This window comes from Podarcis vaucheri (genome assembly GCF_965113315.1).
Source record: "Podarcis vaucheri genome assembly, chromosome: 6".
Lineage (NCBI taxonomy): Eukaryota > Metazoa > Chordata > Lepidosauria > Squamata > Lacertidae > Podarcis > Podarcis vaucheri.
The window spans coordinates 51,071,716-51,095,703 of NC_138764.1; the positions used below are offsets into that span (position 1 = coordinate 51,071,716).

The 23,988-nt window shown below is 42.4% G+C and overlaps 1 protein-coding gene and 1 long non-coding RNA gene across 5 annotated transcripts in view; one reads left to right on the forward strand and one right to left on the reverse strand.

Annotated features, from left to right (window-relative positions):
* Positions 1-6,654, forward strand: part of FAF1 (Fas associated factor 1) — a 169,589-nt gene extending 162,935 nt beyond the window's left edge. Inside the window, exon 19 of the mRNA XM_082226741.1 lies at positions 3,808-6,654. Coding sequence (XP_082082867.1) covers positions 3,808-3,891 — 84 coding nt within the window. The 3' untranslated portion in view covers positions 3,892-6,654. The remainder of the gene's footprint in view (positions 1-3,807) is intronic.
* The window catches only part of LOC309534566, a 46,953-nt gene extending 23,157 nt beyond the window's left edge, over positions 1-23,796 (reverse strand). For all 4 annotated transcript variants that reach the window (XR_014220773.1, XR_014220774.1, XR_014220775.1 and 1 more), the window contains exon 1: positions 22,764-23,796. This is a non-coding gene — a long non-coding RNA (uncharacterized lncRNA). The remainder of the gene's footprint in view (positions 1-22,763) is intronic.
* Positions 23,797-23,988: the final 192 nt, after the last annotated feature.

The window sequence follows — 23,988 nt, forward strand, 5'->3', positions numbered from 1 at the left end:
CACAACCTAACACCGTGACGGAAGCCAGAGCACACAGAAATGCCATTCACCTTTCTGACACAATGGTACCTATTTATCTTCTCGCACTGGTATGCTTTCGAACTGCTAGGTTGGCAGAAGCTGAGACCGAGCAACGGGAGCTCACTCTGTCATGGTTTAGACCACAGCGCCACCCATGTCCCCTTCTTACAATATATGATACAATGGAATGATAAGAACCGGGAGAATTTTAGTTACTTTAGTTGATAGTATATTGTACCCTTAAGTTATTGAATACATTTACATGTCTACTATTTGAGTAATTCATCTTTATATATAAATACTATTTAACCATCAGCCTCAATGTTTCTCAAACTGGGGTCCCCAGCTGTTGTTGCACTACAAGCCCCTTCATTCCTGGTCACTGAGCTGAATATAATGCCCATACAACAAAGTTTCTTGGATGAAAAGGGAGATTGTGAAGGTTACAGCCAAATCCACAGTCAAGAGGAAAAGACCATACGTGACAACCCTTCAAGTGCCCTAGGAAAGCCAGGGACTAATAAGAGAAATTTAAATTTTAAGGATGATTCTCCCAAGATTGACTCTACCAAGATGAGGTCTTTGGACATGCCGCAGGTGGTCATATCTAATTGGCTAATAATGAATCCCAGCGGCTCACTGCTAACTGAGGTTGAACTGTAGGCGGAAATACAAGCCATTTTAGGGATGTCCCTAATATTAGGAAATGGCTTTTGATGTAAATATTTGAGCCTTCAGGAGAAATGTGGTAGTATTGAACTTATGGTAATTTTCAGGACGTAGAAGTGTGGGATAAATTATGGTGTTTGATTTACTTGTTTGCCAACAGAGAACTGCTATTTGAACTAAAAGAATGTAAAAATAACTTTGCAGGGCGTCAGATCAGAAGTACACACACACACACACACACACACACACGGTATCAGGTATCAGAAAGTGGTGAAGAGGGCATGGGAGGGAAGAAGACCATGTTCATGAAGACGGTTCTTGCTATCATCCTGGATACAATTTCAGGAGGAAAGTACTGCCTGAATATGCCCAGAGATAACTTGTTTCTAATTCTCCTTTCAGTTGTTGCTGCTTTCAGGTTTTTTGCTTGCCATCTAAAGCCTATCTTTTGGTCAGAGGAGTGATAATAAAGCTTCTGTTTTCCATGCTAAAGCAACATATTTACATACTACAAATAACAAAGTAAATGCTGCAGACGGGATCTGGCGTGATAATTAAGTACAATGGCGACCCATATGAACAGAAAATGCCAAGCAGCTAAAACAAAGCAACAACAGCTTTGTTTGTTGACAGATGTAGGAGCCATATTGTTAGTTAATTGGGTAATGGTGTAAACATTTGCAAACTCTGCAGTCCCTAGGTGAATTAAAAAACCAGCAGGCACACTGAAATCAAGGGTGAAAAGCAGCAAACCTCCTCTTAGCACAGGTACTCAGCTAACCTCCAAAGTTGAAAACACTTGAGAAAAGGACATCGTTGATAGTTGTTATTAAGGGTAACTTGAGTTTGTAAACCCAAGAGTTCCGATTAGGATGTGCATCCTTAATTACACTCAAGTGAATAATAGGTTTCCATCTGGTTACAGTCTGGAGGATAGTGTTCATTAACCCAGCCTCGCTTTTCAAACCAGTTTTCGCCTGATACACAGAAGACATTCTCACTCTACTTACCTTTCCTTGCTTTTGCAATAAAGGGGTTATGGGATTTGGAAAGTGAGTGGATTTAATTAGATACAGACTTGAACTGAACAGAGAAAGCAAATTGCTTTTCTCAGGTGCACAGTACCTCTTGTCCAAAGAATGGTTCAGCACTGTAGCAGTGAAATGCTAAAGGCTTTAAATATGAAACAAAAAGCTTATTAGGCTTCTGTAAGTGCAAAACAGAATTCAGAGTCGCAGTAGTTTTATAAAACATATTTTCTAAGATAGTTTCTTCCCATTCATTTTAAGTGTATGTTCTTTGTAGAAAATGCTATACTTTGTAGAAAATGCTATATCACAAATATTTTTTAATGGGCTTTTAAAACATTTTATAATCTCAAGCATGCATGGTATGGTGTTATGACATATTTATGTATGTGGTAGAATCTAGTTGGTGTCATTCTGCTGACAAAAGGCACGCATCAGTGGAACAGGGAGGAATAGAAAGTTAGGTGCTCCCTTCCCCTCCCAAAGACCACCACTCCATCCGAAATCTGCCTCGGAAGGTCCCCCAACCCCCAGAAAATTCCCTTCCTCCCTGTTCTGCTGACAGATGCCTTCCATCAGCGGAGCGTCACCAAGTGCAACAAGCAGTATAGAATTTAAAATACTAACCATCCAAACAAAATAAAATCAATTCAATTTTAAAAACACAGAAAAATGGAACGGTTGAAACAAAGCTAGAACACCAGTGGGGTATAACACTAGAAATGAGACTCAAGTAACAATGGTATGGAACTATCTTTTTTCTGTTCACAAAGCGGGACTTCAGCAACTACTGGAACTTGATTTGTTCAGTAATGCCTGACATAAAATTGCCCTGTGTTTGTGAGCAGTAGACAGTTACTACTTATTTCAAATTTTAATGCACCCTATGTGGTTACACACTTGAGCCTTTGATTGCAGCTACTTATTCCAATGCAGTTATTCATCATCCCACAATTCACTGCCCATGTACAGTCTGCCAGTGAAAACAAGTTTTGCATACAGAGTATGAGCGGGAGAGGGGGGAATGGCAATCTGGTCTAACAAAACATGTATTTAATGTTTTCAGGTGAGACCCTATCCTAAAAGCTCAAATTGTAATTGCTGGGAAGGTATACTGTATACTTCTACACAAAAGTGTACATGCATATTGTAGTGCAGCTGTGCTCCTTTCTAATGTATGTGTTTCACTAGACAGCAATTGTTGGTAAATCATACAGTATGGTTTCACAGGTGTGGATAAACAATTAAATCACTCTCCTATTATGCAGTAGAGTTTCCAGAAATATATCTTTTCAAGCCCAGATTTTAAACTTGGAAAATATAATCATATCCAAGCACTACTGGGGAAAGAAAGTCAATGGAATTTAAGTATGGAGTGAGCTGAAATGGATTTGTCAATTACTGTCATACGTAATGTTACAGCCACTTCAGGTTACGTGTTTTCGGGTTGCGGACTGCGGGAAAACAGGAGTACGGGAACGGGTTACTTCCGGGTTTCGCCGCATGCGCAGAAACGCCAAATCATGCCTGCGCAGACGCGGCGCTTCAGGATGCGAACGCTGCAGGTTGTGGACGTGCCTCCATCACGGATTACGTCCGCAATCCGAGGTTCCACTGTACATAGGTGACATGCTCTCTGCAATGCACTGCAAAATCAAATTGCAATTATTAGAGGATGTCTAAGCCATTTACATATTTGAAACATCAATTAAATTAAGTGAGTATTTTGGGTCTATATAGAAAAAAGTGCTAGGCATGTCGTTTCTGTCCTGTGTACCTGTAAGATTCCAATAATCTCATAAACATAACATCTGTATTGACAAATGCTGATAGATTCTCTAAATAAAGAAAATAAGAGACCTTTTGCCAGGTGATACAAAATGCAACTTATAATAAACCTATCTTTCTTGCAGCCCATTGCAAATATATACATATTCTTATGTATGAATTGATGCTATTTTCCTGAATGTTATAAGTAAAAAAATTAAAAGGCCCTAAAATAGTTATCAGTCTGCTTTTGAAAATGTATATGACGGCTACCTGTACTTGTTTTTTCATGTTTTTTCCTCTTATTTTTTTGTCTTCACAGGTGACCCAGCTGGATCCAAATAAATCATTACTGGAATTAAAATTGTACCCTCAAGAAACACTTTTCCTAGAGGCAAAAGAATAGATCGAGCCAGATTGGAGGACTAAGCAATCCTTTGATAATGAACGAGGCACGGTGAACGCTTTATCCAAATCACCGTGTACTGTCATTTAACTCAAAAATCAATGTCACAACTCTGCCTCTTTCAAGAAGCCGGAAAGGAAGAATAAACATAGCTCCTTAAAAGTTTTCCATACATGAGTATATGTTTCCAACCTCATTTAAATGAGCAGAAAAGAAATATTCTGCAGTAAACACTGAACACTATGACTCTGTTGCTCACTTACCATCTGGCTTTTGTTATAATTAATGCACTGTTAAAATGTGAGTGATTGTCAAGTAGAATTTTTACTCCTCAATTACCCCCTTTTCACCAAGAATTCTTGGACATTTCTGCCTGTACTTTTGACACTAGAATACTGTATATTTGATATTTCGGTGAACCAGTGCTCTCATATATATGCATTTTCTTCCTGTGTTTGAATTTCTACTTCACCACCTAATTTTTTAAAAAAGGCAGAAAATCAACACATGGGACATTTTCAGCCTTGGAGATTTAACAGTATTATAGTAGTAGAAAGCAGAAACCTTGTTTTGTTTTGTTTTGTTGGTACTTTCTGACTCCTTTCATAAGATGTAAGGTTTTGTTTGGAGAATATAGTTTGACATATATGCAAGATATTTATTTACCTTTTTTCCCTTTTGGATCTCAGTTCCAATTCAGTTTAGGGAGTACTTTCCATTACACTGCAGTGTGCTGAACTGCTGATGATGTGAATATCTAAATAATGTTCAGAAATGAGCCAGTGCTAAATAACTGGTATCTAGCTGATAGTTCAGTAATAAGTTGACATTGACTACCAGCCTCTAAAAGTGTTTCAAATAGCAAACACACATTTTATTTTATTTTTTGCTCATCATTGTGGAAGAAATTACAGGAACCCTTCTCTCTGCCCTTTATTTCCTTTTTGCTTCCTTTCATTCTGGCACTTGTTTGTATTTTTTTTCTGCTGTTTTAAAGCACCTTGTTTATTTCACCAAACAATAAAAATGTAAAATTACAGTGTATTAAGAAATCTTCCTCATTGCATTTTCATTATTGATCCTGAATAATGTGTACCCAGGGAACTGGTTCTGAAGCCTGAATTATACAAACCAACCCAACTATACCTGCTGCCTAAAATTGTATCAAAATAATTTTATAAGCTTTTTGGTTTTTTTAAAAAGCAACAAAAATCTAGGTTAGGGTATAGCATTTGAGAGCACCACAGAAACATCAACTACTAAACAGATCATTGGTTTTTCTGCATATAACCCAAGATTGTATCCAAGTATGAAGATTTAATATGAATCAGAAACAAACGTATAAACATTGTCAGTGGTGTTCTGCTTTTCAGAATGTTGGATATATGAAACTAGTGTATGATTATAAGGTGGCTAGTAAAGCCAATATATTATTTTTTACCAAAAATGCAAAATGTGGATGGGGGAGTCTTCTAAAACAATTACGTTAGTGAATCCACACAGGACATACAGTGATGTATTCATGTCACACTATTTCATGCCCCCCCCCACAGTACATGAAACTCAACATTAGACAGTATGGAATGTATTGGAAAGATCCAGCTTCTTACCTTAATTGAAAAGCTATACAAGTTGCAAACAGAAGAAATGTAAAAAACAAATTCCATACATAAGTAGGAAGAATGAAATCTATTCCAAGTTAAAAGCCCCATGCAGTTTAATTAGAGACAGTTAAGGTCATGCTTAACCCTTCCAATGGAATGAATGGAACTGTGGTCTACCACTTGTTTCTGCATCAAAATTTTCTCTGAAGTGGATTCTGAATTGTGCGCTTAATTAGCATTCATCTGCAAATGTTCATTTAGATTGTTGTCAACCATACTTCTAATGAGTGGGCTTGCTGAAATATTGATATGCATTAGCATGGTTTTCACATCACATTAATGGTTTAATGTGAACATGCAGCATGCTAGTGCATGGTGCTCAAACGTTCTTGCTCTGTTCCTCCCCTGCTCCTGCTGCTGCCATGCCACTACGAAACAAGCCAGGTTCTGACTTGCTGTGACATCCAAACCTAGGTTCACAGTTTGTTTCTCTCTAAATTCTGGCTTGTTTTTCCAGCAGTGTAGCAGAAGCAGAGGAGAATTTTCCAGTGCTATGCACCAGCACACTGCATTTTCATTTTTATGTATGGTTTAATGTGATGTGGAAACCAGATAATTGTATAGAATATTTTTAAAATTACCTTTAACTTATATAAGAAGTTTCATTTGTGAGATCATCGTGCTGTTTTTATCTTCTTCAGCTTTATTTCTTATATTTTGGCTACATATTTCCCTATTAATTTATTAAATATCGTTTAATCTTCCTGTGACGTATTTTATACCATGCTTCCATTTTACCCATCTCAACATCAACATTTGTTTACTTATTTCTTTTCATCTTGCATGATCTCATAATCAAGTCGCAAATGCACCCAAATGATTGACAGGAATAGCAGTTCGAGGTTTTAAAGGTAGTTTCCTATACTCTTCCACAACTTGATCTGAATTTGTGGATATGTTTATGCTGTGTGGTTGGTTGGTTAGTGAATGTATACATCCAGCATGAAATTGGCTGTAGGCTTCTGTTGTGCCAATTCGGTTGCAATTTTCTCCATGTAAAATTAATTCCACCTGCTGTTCACTTTTGAGTCTATGAGGCATTGTCTTGGAGGACTGCAAGAATGCATATCTTCCTATTGAAATAAAATATTGCTAATGATTGGTTTATTCCTAACATTTGGATTTTTAGGAACACAAACCTCTGTAATCAAAAATATGGGCCCATAATGCTGCTTTGTTGTTCATGTAGCAATAGTATTTAATGACAATTTTATATGTGCCCATTTTTTCTCTGTTTCAAAGCCACCGTATTAGTCAGTTTCTTTGCTGATATCAATTCACCAGCCCTTTATATTCAATATGCAAGCTGTTATCCCCACCCAACTGTTACATTGCTACGGTGGATCATATCTTTGATTCCACTTTTACATTGTCAGGTCCCTCATATTAATGGATTATCATTAATGTCTTGAATGCATTAGTATTAAATCTTAAGGCATTATTGTTGTCAATTAATGGAAACTTGTAACAAAGTGTTCCTTTTTGTGTCTATTATCCCATTCAGTATGATGGGGAAAGCGGGAGGCTCCCTGGCAGCAGCAAGTGCTGCCTCCGATGTACCTCCTCATTTTTACATTGCTGTTTAAACTGATATTAGAGGTTATGCAAAACCCAAATGTCTCCTCTGTATTCTCTTCACCTACACTCTTTACATTTAATGGGGGTGAGTTTTTATGGAACCGCCTTAAAAAAAAAAAGATGTAGCAGAACAGGACGACAGCTTTCATAAATTGTACTTTTTCAGTGACATTAGAAACATTAAATAAATTTGCAGTTACACTGAAGTTTCTACTAAAATCTAGTTTACCTTTGTCTTGGAAGAGTCCATGGTTGTTCTTTCATTCCTCTCCATAACTAAGAGAAATAATGTCTTTTTTCAAAGATCAAACACTAAGTAGTCCAGGGATGAACAGTGTAGCCTTCCTTGTGTTTGATGGGGCTTTTGAAGGCACAACGAGGATATAAGTATAATATAGTGTATTCCCATATACTTTGGGTTTGTTTATAATTTTTATCAAGGCAACAGTTTGGCATGTTAGATCTGGGCTGCAGTCCAGCTCTACTTGCACATCACTAGTTCTGCACAACTACTTCTTTTAATTTCTAATAAAATTATGTATCATACCTTTCGAAATGTGTTTTTACTCAAAACAGTTTACAAACAAGTATTGTGATAAGAGCACCATTTCAGTGTGCTGGACACAGACAGGAACATGCATCCATATTTACATACAAAGACTCAACTAGTCAATTCAGTGTGATATTTGCTTACATCAACCTCCCCCTTAAAATAATATGGCCCAAATACAAGTAAACAGTTCTGCCAGCTGAATGAGTTTTAGCTGTGTAGTGGAACTTCCTTGTACCCCTTAAATCTGTTCCATCCCTTAAATCTGTTTCCCCAATCCTCCAGAGCAGATTTACAGTGTGTGTAAAGAGAAAGGAGGGCAGGAAGTTCCACTGTGCAGCTAAAACACTGACTAGTGGAACTACTTAGTTGGCTACTCCCCCCCCCCCCAAAAAAAATACATTTTTAAAGGGCACAGCACTAAAAAGAAAAACACTGGTGCCTCTGGGCCCCAACAAAGCTTTTGAGGGCAATTAAGACAGAGGCTTCTACCATGGGTGTAGCCAGGATTTTTGTTAGGGGTGTAGGCTTTTGTTGGAGGGTAGAACCTCAGATTTGTATTGGTTTTTACTGATTTAGATAGGCATCAGCCCCCCCCTTGGCTACACCCATGGCTGTTACTGCTGATCCGCCTAGTGCAGTGATGGCCAAACTTGGCCCTCCAGCTGTTTTGGGACTACAATTCCCATCATCCCTGACCACTGGTCCTGTTAGCTAGGGATGATGGGAGTTGTAGTCCCAAAACATCTGGAGGGCCAAGTTTGGCCATCACTGGTCTAGTGCTTCTGTTCTCATTGCCAGCCTGCTCACAGCCATCCATTCCCAGTGCTGCTTCTCAACAACATCCATCCTGCCCCCCAGTAGGTTGTGGGGAGCATAAGGGTATTGCAGGGAGGAAAATCCAGGGGGAATTCCAAATATTTGGCAGGCTCTGATTTTTTGCAGTGCAGGTGTGTATCCAGATGTAAATCTGTATCTACCTTTGCATAAGCCGAAACCTGCTTTCTTGCACACATCCCTTGCTATGTTTCAATAAACTGATGTTCTTGGGGCCAGCCTGTTGCAGTCTTCTGCAATATTCCTAAATGTACCGTATTTTTCGCTCCATAAGATGCACCTGGCCATAAGACGCACCTAGTTTTTAGAGGGGGAATGCAAGAAAAAAATATTTTTAAAGGGAGCGCTGAGCAGAGCCTGTATGCATCCCAGGTTCTGCTCAGCACTCCCTTTCCCGAGCCACGTGGAGCGTGTGTGCGGTGCTTGCAGGCTTTTCCCCAAGCAGGGAGAAGGGCAGCCCATCACTGATGGGCTGACCTTCTCCCTCCTCAGAGAAAAGCCCCCAAGAGCCGCACACACGCTTCACGTGGCTTGTGTGGGGGTGGGGGCTTTTCCAGGAGGTGGGGGAAGGGACTAAGGGGCTGCCCTCTGTCCCTTCCCCCACCTCCCACAAAAGCCCGCAAGAGCCGGGTGCTCTTTAAAGAGTGCATGGCTCTTGGGGGCTTTTGCAAGAGGTTGGGGAATTCCCCCACCTTGTAGAAAAGCCAACAAGAGCCTCACACTCTTTAAAGGGAGCGCAGCCCTTGCTGGCTTTTCTACGAGGTGGGAGGACAGCCCGTCAGTGACAGGCTGCCCTTCTCCCTCCTCGGGGAAAATCCCGCAAGAGCCGCGTGGAGCATGTGTGCAGCTCTTGGGGGCTTTTCCCGCCTGCCTCCCGCCTACATTCGCTCCATAAGACGCACACACATTTCCCCTTACTTTTTAGGAGGGAAAAAGTGTGTCTTATGGAGCGAAAAATACAGTACTTAAGTAGCAATAAATGTGTACAGTGGTACCTCAGGTTAAGTATTTAATTCGTTTTGGAGGTCCGTTCTTAACCTGAAACTGTTCTTAACCTGAAGCACCACTTAAGCTAATGGGGCCTCCTGCTGCTGCCGCGCCACCGGAGCATGATTTCTGTTCTCATCCTGAAGCAAAGTTCTTAACCCGAGGTACTATTTCTGGGTTAGCGGAGTCTGTAATCTGAAGCGTCTGTAACCTGAATCGTATGTAACCCGAAGTACTGTACCACTGTATTGGCAACTGGTCAGTTCAACTCACCAGTAGAGGGATGTGCTTCTGAACTTATTTTGGAATTCTGCATATCACAAGCCTGCCACCTATTCCAACATACACATCATCAATTCTCCTCCTGTATTTTCTGGTGTTTTGCAAATAAGCAACGTTTTAACTGAGCTTCAAGATGCACTCAGAAAGTGAAGTGTGCATCTACTCAGAATTGTTGCTATCTTGGTATGGGTCATTTCGTATTATACAAAGTCCTGCATTAAGCTCAGCTCCATGGAGGGGGAAATGCATATTTTAATAAGAGGGTGTCTTTTAAAAAAAAAAAGCAAAACAAAGCTAGGCTTTTATTTATTTTATTTGCTACATTATATTCCACCTTTCTTCCCTCGTGTTACCAAGAGGAAATCTTCCATCAAGCCACTTGACAGAAGTGAACCTGCTCAGCTTCCCTTTGTGCCCTAAGCCACTTTACACAAAGTTTGTGCGCAAGAGGTTGGGAAAATGTTTTTCCAACACTGCACAGAAAGTTGCAAATATGTTGCAGCTCTCAGAAAATACTTCTATGTGTTTGTATAGTTCCACTTGCTCAGAGGAGACTGGCAGTTTGTTGTACATTGGCTACACTTGTATCTTAAAGAAAGGCAATAGTAAAAAGATAAGATTTAAAGGCTTTATTGAATACCAAAACTCAGCGGGCCAAGTAAATGTTAACTGGAAGAGAGTTCCATAAAATGGAGCCACCAATGAGAAAGCCCTGTCTTGTGTGCTCATCGACCATGCTGATTTCACAATAGGCACACATGGCAAGACCTCTAATGCAGATCTTAGATTACAGGCTGGGAGCGATGGATGTAGGCTCTCCTTAAGTAACCAGATGGCAAACTGCTTTAAGTCTCTAACTGCCAGGAAATTAAGGATGAAAATAGATCAAATCTAAAACCTATCAGCATTGTTTGGGGGCCTTTGTCTTTTAATGAAGGCTTTATAGTCCATGTTCACCCTGAATGTCAATGATCTACACCCAACTTGCAGGAACATATTGGTATATTAAGATTTATTTAAATCATTTCAGGGTTTTTTCATGGAAAGAGCCTGTTGCTTTCAATCTTGCTCGGTTTCATGATGTTACTTTTGTTTATCCATTCAGTGTGGATGTTGCAATTTATATTTGTATCTAAACCAATAGGTTTCGGGCTTGCTGTATTTGCTGTGCTTTTTTAAGGGGTTGGGCTGAATAGAAATTAAGGTGGTATGTCATATGGATCCCATTTGAATGCTATTAATAATCTTCTAAAATGCAGAACTTGTATTTCCTCTAGATGCTCAATGTAACCCCAAAAGTCACTTCTCTTTTTGACAGAAGCCAGACACATTTTGGAACCCCAAAAGTCCATTGGTGAAGAGGCCTGTCCAGACTGCAAGTCATTTATTTCTGTTGGCTAATAATACCAAGTGCTCATCTGAAGTCTAAACAGCATTGTTCCATTTTAACTGTAGTGGACCTAATCTCAAAAGGTTTCCTCAGTCTATCAGAAAGGCCAGATGGCTATCTGAACCACACAAGACACCCTTCTCCTTTGGATGAAGTCTGATCAGTCTCCAGGCCCCAAAGGCAACCCCACTGATCTGTCTATTCTTGAACTACCAACACCCTTAGAATTTTCACCTCGGTCTGAAGTAGACTCACTCAGGGTGACTCTCCTACAATTCAAATACCCCCATCCGACTACAGCAAACCTACAAAGTTTGCTACCAAGCCACACAATCCTGATATTACACTTGGGAATCAGGAAGAAAGGAAGAAAGGGGAAGGATCTAATCTGAACTCTACAAACCTGGCTAAATATGTATATGGTAAACAACTAGGGTTGGCCCAAAAGATTTTGCTGCCAGAGATGGAATGGCAAATTTAACAGCTACTTCCATTACTAGAAAATATTTCCTCTGAGTTCTTTATCATATAGTAAAAATCAGAGATATCGGTAAGCTCTTCCTGGCCCAATTTATGTGCCCTTTGAGACATTTGAATAAATAACAAGTTAACAGTTAATGGTTGATGTGAGGGTCACTAAATAAAATACAGTGGTACCTCGGGATGTGAACGAGATCCATTCCAGAACCCCGTTCACATCCCAAACGGAATGCAAGACGCGACGGCGTGTCTGAGCGTGCCGCCGCTTCCGCGCATGCATGTGACATCATTTTGAGTGTCTGCGCATGCGCGAGCGACGAAACCCAAAAGTAATGTGCTCCGTTACTTCCAGGTTGCCGCGGAGTGCAACTCGAACACGCTCAACCCGAAGCGCATTCAACTCGAGATATGACTGTATTTGTTTCCCTACACTTGCTTAAACAGATAGAGGGGCTTGTGCCAGTTTTAAAGATGACACAAATGCATTGTGTGAAACATGCTCTACAAGGGGCTGCCCTTGAAGGCTACTGAGAAATTGCAGCTAGTCCAAAATGGAGCAGCCAGATTAATATCTTACATTACCTGCAAGAGGCATGTACTACTTACTTACTTACTTATTATTGCTTCCAAGCTAAACTCAAGGTGGTAGTGCACACCTTCAAAGTCTAGGCTCAGGATAGTTCCTTAAGTTAGTTCCCATCCTTAAAGATCCGGGAATGTTAACTAGGGTTCCACAAGGACCACTGTGTTTACCCCCAAATGGGCTTGAGCCCTTTTGCATATACTCCTAGCAAGGGTACACGAACATGAATGGATGCTTGAGCACCTTATCTTGCCCCTCCCCAGTACCCTCTCAAATTTCCTAGGTCAGAAGAAGGGGAAAGTGAAGGCAGCAGAGCTTCCTTTCCTGCCAAGAAGTGGACTGAGACTACCAACTACCATGGAGCAGGAGGTTTGACGAGATGATTTTCAAGGTCCCTTCCAATTATACAATTGGAATTCCAGAGTAGAGGCAGCATGCTTATGAACACCAGCTGCTAGGGAGCAATGGTGGGAGAGGGTTATTGCTCTCTTGTCCTGCTTGTGGGTATCTAGCCATTGTGGAAAAAAGGATGCTGCACTAAGACAGACTTTTGGTCTCACCCTGCATCACTCATGTTTTTAACACTTTCCAATAGGAATTATGGGACGTGCGGTCCCAACATCCTCCTTAGCAGAAAAGGCCATTCCACTAAGTTGCTAGAGCTGCTTCAACTACCAAGTCTTTTTTCTCCTGCCTCGGGTAAATTGAGACAGCAGCTAAAAGGGGAAGACAATGGGCCCCTGCTTTTAGCTCGATATGAACAAGTCCCTGCTTGACTCATGCTTCCTCTCAAGTAATTGAACAGGCAAAGTTGCCTTTGTGATCTTTTCTTTTCAGTTACTTGCCACATCTCGAATGGGCGGTCCCAGCATCTGTTGGGTTAGAGGCCACTGCCAAACAAGCATTTGGGATAGAAGTTCCTAAGCTTTCAAATCAGCTTCCTATCACAGTGTGACAGATCTGTGAACCTAACCCTTTTCAACAAGTGGTTAAATCTTATTTAAATCTTATTAAATGATATGAATCTTACTGTGCCCTGCTTTGGGAAATGATATGAATGAAAAATGGGTTCAAAATAAATAAATAAAAGTGGTGTCACTGCAACAAGGAGGAGGAGGAAGAAGAGGAGGAGGAGGAAGTAAAACAATAAAAGCAGGAGAGGGAAATTATGTTTATGACAGGTAACAGGTAAATCTGCAAATGATTGCCTGAACATCCCCCGCTCCAGATAATGCTAAACTATCAACTGCTCTGGTTATGTCCTTATTTGAATGCACCATTAAAAATAATTATTATTTGAAAGGCTGACCAATGAGAAAGTCCCTGCAGAACCTGAGCATGAAACTAGCAGCCAGTTTCCTCAGAAATACAGGATTTCAGTATGTCATGGGGCATATATTCTACCAATGAAACAAGAGAAATATACTAGACGTTATTCAGGCTCATGCTTATATTTAAAATTAGCACAACGTGAGGGGATTTTTAAATTGGAAACTCAGCATAGTTCACTCTAAAAAAGGAGGTAATGGACTCTTATTAAAGACTCACTTTGCAACTCTTGGATTTGTGCTAGAAAAAATGTATGTAATTTCAGATCATAACACAACTGGAACCTACAAAAAACATTGCAGCGTGTAGTTCTCCTGCTCACTATTCCAGTCAGGTGATGCAGCCATGCCCCCTCCATAATACTCCATTTGATTCCCCTTCTTATCTGGTTCTTCCACATGAAACAAATAGTCTGCATTCCATGGCCACCTCACAGCCCTTTCCAACAGTTTTGTTGTACTTTGGTGAACCCTAGGACTCAGCTGAGCCTGCTAATACCTCCCTTTTGTGGGGCTGTAGGGCTGTTTTGGCTATGTAAGCATCTGCACTCACACTTGGATGTCAGAAATAGATGTAATGATAAATCTGTCCCTAAACTGTTCAGCAAGAGAGATTTTTCTTTTGTTTTTGTAGCCTTTGCTTTGTAGCCATGTAGTTGTGGGAGCTTGACAATGGACTCTCCCTGGACCAACCTGGACCCTGCATTTATCATTTGAGGTCTTCCTCTATGTGCCCTCTCTTGACAACATGATAATAGGCCTTTTTAGTGGTGGTTCCCTACTTACAAAATGCTCTCCCCAGAGAAGCATGCCTGGCACCATCAATGGCTGCTTTTAGGCACCAGGAAAAAACATTGCTTTTCAGCCATGCTTTTGGCCTGTAATTTGTAAAGTTTTAGATATTGTGGCCTCCTTTAGTTGGTGGGATGTGTTGGACTGCCTTTTATGTATATGAATATTTTTTGCTTTTCTGTTGTTTTAATTTTAGATTGGATTTTCTTTTTTTGTATTTTATTGTAAGTCACTTAGGCTTACTTTTTGTAATAAAGAAGGTGACCAGTAAGTGCAACAAACCAACAAACAAACTTTATTGTTGGAGTATGGCGACTCCATACTTCAGAGCCAGGCTCCAGTATGAAGCTGCCATTTTGGAACTGATTAACAACTTTTACACTGTGGAATTTAGTCTCAAGAGATCCTGAAAATTACTCTACAGGACGTCATTATCCTTCGTTTGGTACTTGTTTATGAATCACTACTGGCTGCTAGTTTGGAGTGAGGCCCACCCATGCTGAATGGTTCCTCTTCTTTTGCTTGGATTCTGTATTCTTTCTCATGCACTGTATAACTGCTGTTTAAAAGAGAGCTATTTCTCCCATGAAGCCTCAAACTGCAGGCAGTGTGGATATGGCCTGGGTGCTGAGTGGCAGGGGGAAGTGGGACCTTATCAAAGAGACAAAGTTATGCAGGTTATCTTTCAAAAATCAGTCCAGTGTAGGGTATCATTCAGGTCATTGTTCTAGATTAACTGCGGCTTCAGGTGGCATGCATTTGTTTAAAACCATTTTTAAAGCTGTACCTCTATATTGCTGTAACCCACCCTTGGACTCTTCAGTGAAGGGCAGGTAAAAGATCTAGTAAGAATAATTGCTACCAGCTAGGTCCCTGTGGCTGCTGGGATGAGGGTGGGGAGGCAGAACGCTGAGATCGGGAGAAAGGAATGCTGACCCAGTTGCTCAAGAGCATAACAGACCAAAAGGTGAACGTTTGCCCTCAAATTTTAATATAACACATAGGAAAGCATGCTGTCTGGCAGCGCCTTGTGTTTATATTTTAGCATGGACTTCTGGTCATGAAATGACACCCTCAGCCTACATGTGCACACATTTTTGATGGGTGGATAAGGAGAGAGATCAGAAAACACCCTGCTTCGTTTTATGCTCTGCTGTGCTAGGAGAGAGCAGGCCTCTCTCTGTGCATTGCACAACTATACAACAAAATGTGCCTTGTTCCTCGCTCCTGGACAGCCTTCCCTGCTGGAAGAAAAGACTTCTGTCAATTTCTGCCTGGGCGGGGGGCTGCCCAGCCCTAAAGATAACACACATTTCCAGGGGAAGTGATACGACCCCCACCCCCACTTTGTTGGCGGGAAAACCCATAGTCTGGTTCTACCACCCTTCAGCTCTCAGATCCCAGACTAAACTAACCTGGAGGGTCATTCAAAGTTTACTTTCTCAGAGCTATAAGCAGGAGCTCCCAAATGCTTAAAGCGTCTTTACATCTTAAACAGCTGTGCCCCAAATAAGGGTGTCTCATCTTCTCAACTTCTGTTTGTGTTGGGGGGTGAAGGGTGGGAGGGGGGGCGGAGAATGCCTCCAGCTCACCCTCTATGCCTCAGGAATGCACAGGACAGCAATCCTCTTAGAAGAGCTGATCTAGAGAGCCACACACCCAATATGATGCTGCTGAGAAACCAAGCTTTCAATCCCCCCCTTTCCTAGAGTATAGGATTACAAATATCCATTTGCTTCAAGGGAGGTCTCATTTAAGAACCTCACCGTTCCATTGAATATAATGGTGCTCCTTAGTTCAGAATGAAATTGCATTACACAGGGAACACTGTTTGGTAGTGTTTGCTATTGTTGCAATGTTGATCTAGCAACTGCTGTCAAAAATTAGGCAAAAACACTGAATTAAATTACTGAACAATTCATTAGCTTATTGAACAATTAATTAGCTTATCTTTACTTGTATTTTCTTTAAGGTTACTGGCATTTATGAGGAACTCTGCACCCAAATTATTATAGTGCTTGCATAACACTTCTTGTAAGATGCAGCCTCTCGTTTAAGGCACCAGGCGTTAACTGGATATTTCAAATGCCTTCACTTCCTACCTGGTCAAGTCTTCATCATAAGCCTGAAATTTTCCCTGGGATTCACATCTGAGGGAACCAAGAAGTTCGTATTCACAAAGAGCTAAACTTTCTCAGAAACCAGTGAGTGTGTGTCTGAAAGAGCAAGGAACCCCCAATCAATACTGATGCTAAGCAATCCTTGGATTAGGTAGTGGATTGCCTTGCTCTTTCAGACAATTACCTGTGGCTCCCAGTTTCATTCATTCATATCATGTTTATTCAGCCCATCTATCGAAATTTGCCAAGTTTACACAGACAATAAGATACAATGCACAATTGTTAAACCCCTTAAACATAAACAACAAAACAAGAGGCAAAGCAGAAAGTCCAACAAACAACTAAAACCAGCATTAAACATAGCAATGGAGAGCATGGTGCAAAAAGAGAAGCACCTAATGGGTTCTAATTAAATAAACAATTCTCCCCCCTGCCCCCCCCCATACACACATGTACAGAGCTACAATCTACCTTCTGTAAAGTGGAACCATATATCTGTGCAGTGGCTTCCTCAACCCCCCCCCTTGGCATATGTGGATGTTAAAGAGAAGGAGCTACTAATTCTCAGGTGCCCCGAGCCCAAAAGGATTTAGTATAATTGAAAATATAATGATCAGGCCTGTGGTGTTCTGTATGCTTCTGTGTGCTCCCCTGTTGCACAGAATCTAGACCACAGCACAGAACCTGGCACTTTGCATGAGCCACTGCCCACAAGCAAAGATAGGTGGTGGTGTTGTTGCATCAGACCACTTGCAAGGCAAATGAAGCAAGCCCCGCCTAGCATCCACCCCAACAGCAGACACACAGACACACAGACACACAGACACACACACTCCATTGTGCCCCCATCGGATCAAATTTCCCTTTCATCATTGCCTTCAACTTCCCCATCTTTCTGAAAACATTCTCGCTTCTGCCTCCACCCCTGCAAGCAAAATAAACAATCTCCTCTGTTAAAGGACCATCAGATGAGAGTCAGCTATACATGCCATGAACTGGAATGATTTATCTAACTCAGAAAGAATGGGCTTTTCTTAGGGTTTAGGAAAGTATATGCTCAAAAATGATGTTTTACATCTGCATCTTCTAGCAAGAAATTCTTATTTAAGTGCACATGGTGGTGGTGTTTATCCATCACATTCCTGGAGAATGTTTAATGCCCTGAGAGTTACTGGGGCAACAATTACTATGTGAGTAGGTGTGTTATGAAGGGATGCGGGTGGCGCTGTGGTCTAAACCACAGAGCCTAGGGCTTGTCGATCAGAAGGTCGGCGGTTCAAATCCCTGCGACGGGGTGAGCTCCCGTTGCACAGTCCCTGCTCCTGCCAACCTAGCAGTTCGAAAGCACGTCAAGTGCAAGTAGATAAATAGGTACCACTCTGGCGGGAATGTAAACGGCACTTCTGTGCGCTGCTCTGGTTCGCCAGAAGTGGCTTAGTCATGCTGGCCACATGACCCGGAAGCTGTACGTCGGCTCCCTCGGCCAGTAAAGCAAGATGAGCGCCACAACCCCAGAGTTGTCTGTGACTGGACCTAATGGTCAGGGGTCCCTTTACCTTTAGGTGTGTTATGTAGAATAGGAACAAGAGAGGCTCTCAAAATCCCAGTGAAATTACCTGGAACAAGTTATTATCTGCCCCTTATTTTAGTGAATAGCTTCACCATCACTCTTAAGCTTTCATTCAGAAGTCCCTGATGTACAGGCACTGATAAACATAGGAGGCTGCTTTATAACATCAAACCATTGGCCCATCTTTCCCCAGTCTTCTGACTAGCAGTAAGTAAACCTTCAGGATCTCAGACATAAGCTGCCTGGGTCCCTTTTAAATGACGATGCCAAGGATCAAACCTGAGACCTTCAACCCTCAGTGTCCACCAAGCTGTATGTGAAATTCAGGTTCCAATTCTACCATCCCAACTTGTCCTTCTCTACTAAGTTTTTTACTTCATAAGATTTATATACTACTTGGTTATCATAAAACCCCAATGTGGTTTACAGAGAATAAAAATTATCCGTAAAGAGAATAAAAGAGAATAAAATTATCCGTAAAATACAGTTTAAAAAAAACCTATTTAGAATATTTAAAAACATTATCATCAATAAGCTTAATAAACTGATTAAAACACACATCATCATTCTATATCTCTGGATAGGCTTGCCTAGACAAAAATGTTTTTGACAGACTTCAAAAAGAGCACCTGCCTAATGTCAACAGGCAGGGAGTTTCGAAGTATGTGTGCTGCCACACCAATAGATCTCTTACAACCTTGGTGCCACTGTGATATCAACTAATTGCTAATGATAAAGTGCCCATCCTTCTTTTGCTGCAAATTAAGTAACTGTTGGATTCCATAAATTGAGGTGAATTGTAGTGCCTAGATGCCTGTTAGGATACACCTGCTCCTTCATAAACATTTTAGGATGGAGATACAATCTGGCCTTACTCTTTCAACTTTGAATAATAAGCCCAGTTCCACTGTGGGCACCTGAGTAGTGAGAAAGGCTCACCTTGTCTCTGTGTGTGCGCATGCACACATGCATGCCAAGAGTCAACTGGGGGTGGGGAGTTGCTACTGGCTAGTCATTGCATTGGGAGATGCATCTTGCACATGCCTAGAGATGCTCTCTTCCTTTCTTAGTGCTGCATCTCCTTCAGGGCTGGCTCATATAAAGTACTTTCAATCACATTACCTTGTGAATCCTGTGAAGAATGTCCTTCAAAGGTAGGGTCATTGTCCGTTGGTCAACTTTGACTCAAGCATTGGATCCCACTTCACCCAGTTCCTACCAACAGACCATGGCCTGGCAATGAAGGGGAAACTTGTGCGTGATGATTCTGCCCTTCACTCCCCTCGATTTTGCTGCCTCCACCCAATTTTTTTTTTAAGTGAAAGAGACACACTTGGAATTAGAGTGGTTGTGACATTTAGGTGGCAGGCCATTGTGTGAGACCCTGAAAGTTTAAAAAACAAGTGCCATAGAACTCGGAGGGCTTAAAGCAACCCCCTTTGTGGAGCAAAGGACTGAGTTTTGATTCGGGACAATGGTGTTTCTCAAATTTCTTCCAAAAACCTGCACCCCATCTGTGATTTGAATGCAATCGCTTTTCTCTCACCCTGCAATTCATTTGGCAAAGACGAAGCAGATGCAAGAGACGGGGGCTGAATTTTAATGATTGGGTTTTACCTGAAACAAAACAAAACAAGCAAAAACAAAACAAAACAAAAAAAGAACCCAGCGGATCCTTTTAAGAAACAAAACAAAACACATGTTTGAAGTTAGCAAGAAGGGTAGGGATAATATAAAATATCATTTAAAAGGGCTCCGATCATTAGACTCCAAGAAGAGCTCTGCTAATGAGCCTCTCACAAATGAGGGAAGTGCTGCTTTTCCTCCGTTTTCTGCTTGGCTTGCCACAAAATTGCCTACCTGGGGCGGGGAGGTTGGGTTATTACACAGTATGGACTCACATGATAAGATGGAGGTCAGCCGCATTTGGATTTCCCTGTGATGTCAGCACACTAGTATCACAGGATGTTTCTGATCTCTGTCATTAAATATATATATCTAATATACATATGTATTGAGTTCACTAAGGGTGATCTTCCTGTCCTATGCCTGACTACTGACACTACATTGTATCCCGATTTTGAGATATTTGATCTGGCAACATTGATCCTGTAAAGAGGCATATTGTGGATTTTAGGGTGACTCCTGTTGTCATGAGAGGCAGGCATCCAGTGTCTAAGTGAGTCAGATGATACCAGCTCTCTCAGTCTAGTATTTTATTTTATGGGCGGAGAGGGCAGGATTCAGACTATGTGAACTAATAATAGAAGTACTCGTGAGTATATACTGTACAAAATCCACACACACACACACAGTGTAACATGCCTCTACTTAGAATGAAAAAATTCCAGGTGGGTTTCTTACCCTAGCCTCTTCTTCTAAGAACCTCCTTTGTCTAATAGAAGAGTGGTTTGGGGAATTGACTTATCACTGCAGTGCAAGTTCAGTGAGCAAATGCCTAGGGGTTTTTTAACCAATGAATTCAAAAGTGGACGGCACAATACTGACACCTGAGAGTTATATAAGGGATAGAGAATGTTGCACTGCATTTTGCAAATACGTGGTGCATCCACCCACAGAACAATAGTTTCCTGTTCAGGTCTCCCTCATCTTAAACAGGATACAGCTGTAAAGACCCAACATTAATCAGGAATATGGAACTGCTTCAGTACCAATAGAACTAAAAAAAATTAAGAATTCTACTCAGACAGCATATACATGTGTTATCTGGATACGTCGTATAATAGATGCATAAAACCATTAATATGACACGCCTCGTTGTGTGTGTTTGGATTAAAATAAATTCATGTTTTTTTGTTCGCTTTCAGGAAATAAGGACTCAAGTGGACTTACTGTTGCAACATGTGAAGAGATGGCAGACAGTGTTTAAGTTGTTCCTTAAATGGCTGAAGTAACTGACAAAGTGATATTAGAGAATGTGCATTCAACTGAAAAGTTTCAAACACAGCTTGGTCAATATCCGTTGCTTTCTGCTGGAGACCAGCGAGAAAGATACTTTATTTCCAACTCCCTTTCTTTCACATTTCCTACACCTTTGCGTGGAATGTGCAAGAATGCCAGTGTTTAGGCACATTTCCCCTCTAGCTGGCATAGACAAGGATCCCAAAGGCTGCTTTCCCATACTGAGTAGGATATTAGTCCACCTCACCCTTTAGGATTAATAACTCTGACAGTGGAGATGTCCTTCCTTGCCCAGCTACCTAAAACCCTTTAGCCATAGATGCTTCGGAAACCAGGTCCTTCTACTACACAAACAGTAATCTCTCTACTTTCTTCCTCCCTGAATGCCAAACGTTATCTCCTTGCCCAGATGCCTTATTTTCACACTTCAGTTTACTCTACAGTGTGGGAAGAAGCTCCCTTACTGCATGTTGCGCCGGCCACTGTTTCAGACCGAAGAGTCGGCATGATGGGCTTGTGGTCTGACCCAGGAAAGTTGTCCTTAATGCCGCCTCTTAGGCTGCTTTGGATGCATCTGAGGCCTTTGCGGAGTAAAAAGAAGAAGGGGGCGGGGGGGGGGAACCAAGGGCACTAAAGCCCACAGCCAATTCCCAGCCTTTGCTGTAATACTTTGTACCCAAACTGTTGCTTCTGTTCCACCTTCAAGCGTGGATAGCTTTGTAGTTCTCCCAAACACACACACTTGATTGTGTTCTCACAGAGCTCTCTCTCCCCTCCCCTCCTCCCCACTCCGCCCTATTCACATCACCTCAAAGTGCATTTAAGCATCAATAAGGTGCGAAGGGAAAATTGTCTGTCACTTTAATCCAGGCCCAAGGGGCTGGGAAATAAAAAGGGAGAGAAAGGGAACGGTTCTTTAAGAGCCTAAAAATCCATACAATAGCTGTGGGAATGCTGGTCAGGCCCTTTCCTAGCCCCTGCCTCCCTGGTGATCCCTCAATTAGCACGCAGGGCCTTATTCTATAGGAGCACTTGTCTTTAAAGGTGAGCCTGTTTGTTTAAAGGGGCTCTTTTAATATTTACCAAGTTGGCCTCCAGGGAAAGCCAATGGAGCCTGGAGACTGCAATGCCTGGAGAGGAATTTGGGGGAGCTCTGTGCAAAGGGCCCTGCAAACTCCACTGTGGCAGGTGGGACTTTTGTCATGGTGGCAAGTCAGAGGCAGAGAAAAGCCTAGAGCTTTCTGAGTCTAAGAAAAAAATGGCTGGTTTTAAAAGACACCAGATAAAACTATGCCTGGGTGCAATCCAGCCCAACGCAAATCAATGGGTATTTCATCACAAACTTCCCAAGATGGGGGTGGTATTCTACACTGGTTTTGCACTGTTGGTGATGAACTTGTGTTCTGGTGCAGCAGAGAGGGGAGGCAAGCCGATTAATTGCTGTAGCTAATCCATTAATTTGTTCACTGCGTATTAATCAGATTGTAACCAGCGGTCCTCTGTGAATGGCTGTGTAGTACTGTCGGATGCAATCTGTGTGCATCTCTTAATGATTTTCTATGTGATAAATGGGTTGCTATTTAATACTACCACCATCACTACTGCTAATAAAGTTGGCATAATTCTAAAGATATAATACCATTTTTGCTGGTATTAAAAAAGCAATTATCCAAAGAGGTACAGCAACTAAAACTCAATCACTTGACAAACTTTTTTTAAAAAGCAAGATAAACTAAATGTTAAAACAATTAATATACTAATAACACACCCAGGTGAATTGTGCCCTTACCTCAAACACTCCAGTGCTTGAGAGCCAGTCTCTGTTGCCTGCAGGAAATGTGTAGAACTGGGAAAGATTGTCTCCAAATTTTCTGCTGCGAGTTTATGGCATGAGGGAGGGCCTTCAGCTGGAGGGATATATAGAAGTGCTTCTATTTAAAGGAGCACTTGCTGAGGGAGGGCTGAGGGATCAAGGTTAGCATATGCTTTAGGAAAAAGCCTTACTGTAGGACGGGGAAGAAAGTGGAGTTGGTGGAAACAGGAGGCAGTGGCTGAAGAAATAAACAGGCATTCAGGTGGGGAAGAAAATGTACAGGGGATCCTGGGGAAGGGTGCTGGCGCCTCTATGGGTCAGGAAAGTAGCAGAAAAAATTGGGTGGGGGAGAGACGGGCCTTACCCTGCCTCTTTCCCTCACTCTCTCCTTTTAGGAGGCGGGTGCAATAGGAGGGTGCCAGGGGCCAACTCTCCCCCCATGGCTCTCCATAACTTTTTATTCTGCTCTGAATTAATCCAAGGCTTTTTAAGGGGTGGGGTGGGGTCAAGATTCACCCCTGACGCCGGGCAACGCGCTCCTCTTGGCCTGGGGGCAGCCGGGCTGGAGTTAGGCCCGGGCCGCCCGGCGCAGGCGGGCTCCCTCGGCGCGAAACTGGAGGCGCCGGTGGGCGCTCGCGTGGCCAGGCCAGGAAGCTGCGCCGGAGGACGGGGCGAGGGGGCGCTGCCAGCTCAGGCCGCGGCCCAGCCGGAGAGGCTGCAGGAAGGGCACGGCCGAGGGCGGGCTCCCCCGCCGAGAAGGGAGGGGGAGCGGGAAGGAGAGGCGCCTTCGCCTCCCCGCCGCGGCTGGAGAGCCCAGGAAGGGGGCGCTTCGCCGAGGAGCCGCTGGCTTCTCCGGTTCTGGCTGCGGGGAAGATTTGCGCGCGGCGAGCGGGAGAAGCCCCTCTGCTGAAAACTGTTCCTTAGTCACTTTTAATTAGCCCCCTCGATTTAATTAGCGAAGTTGAAACATGCAATTAAAATTAGCTCAGTTTAGCAGGTCTTCAAGGGAAGGCCGGGGGGGGGGAGGGAGGGAAGCGAGGCCGGGGAGAAGGAAGCGCCGCGGGGGACGGGCGGGCGGGAAGGTGGGGCCGAGGAGGAGCGGGCGGAAGGCAGGCAGGCGCGGAGGCGCTGCACTGGAGCCTGCCAGAGGTACCTCTCCCTTCAAGACTTTCTGCCTCCTTTGGGAGCACCGCAGAAATAA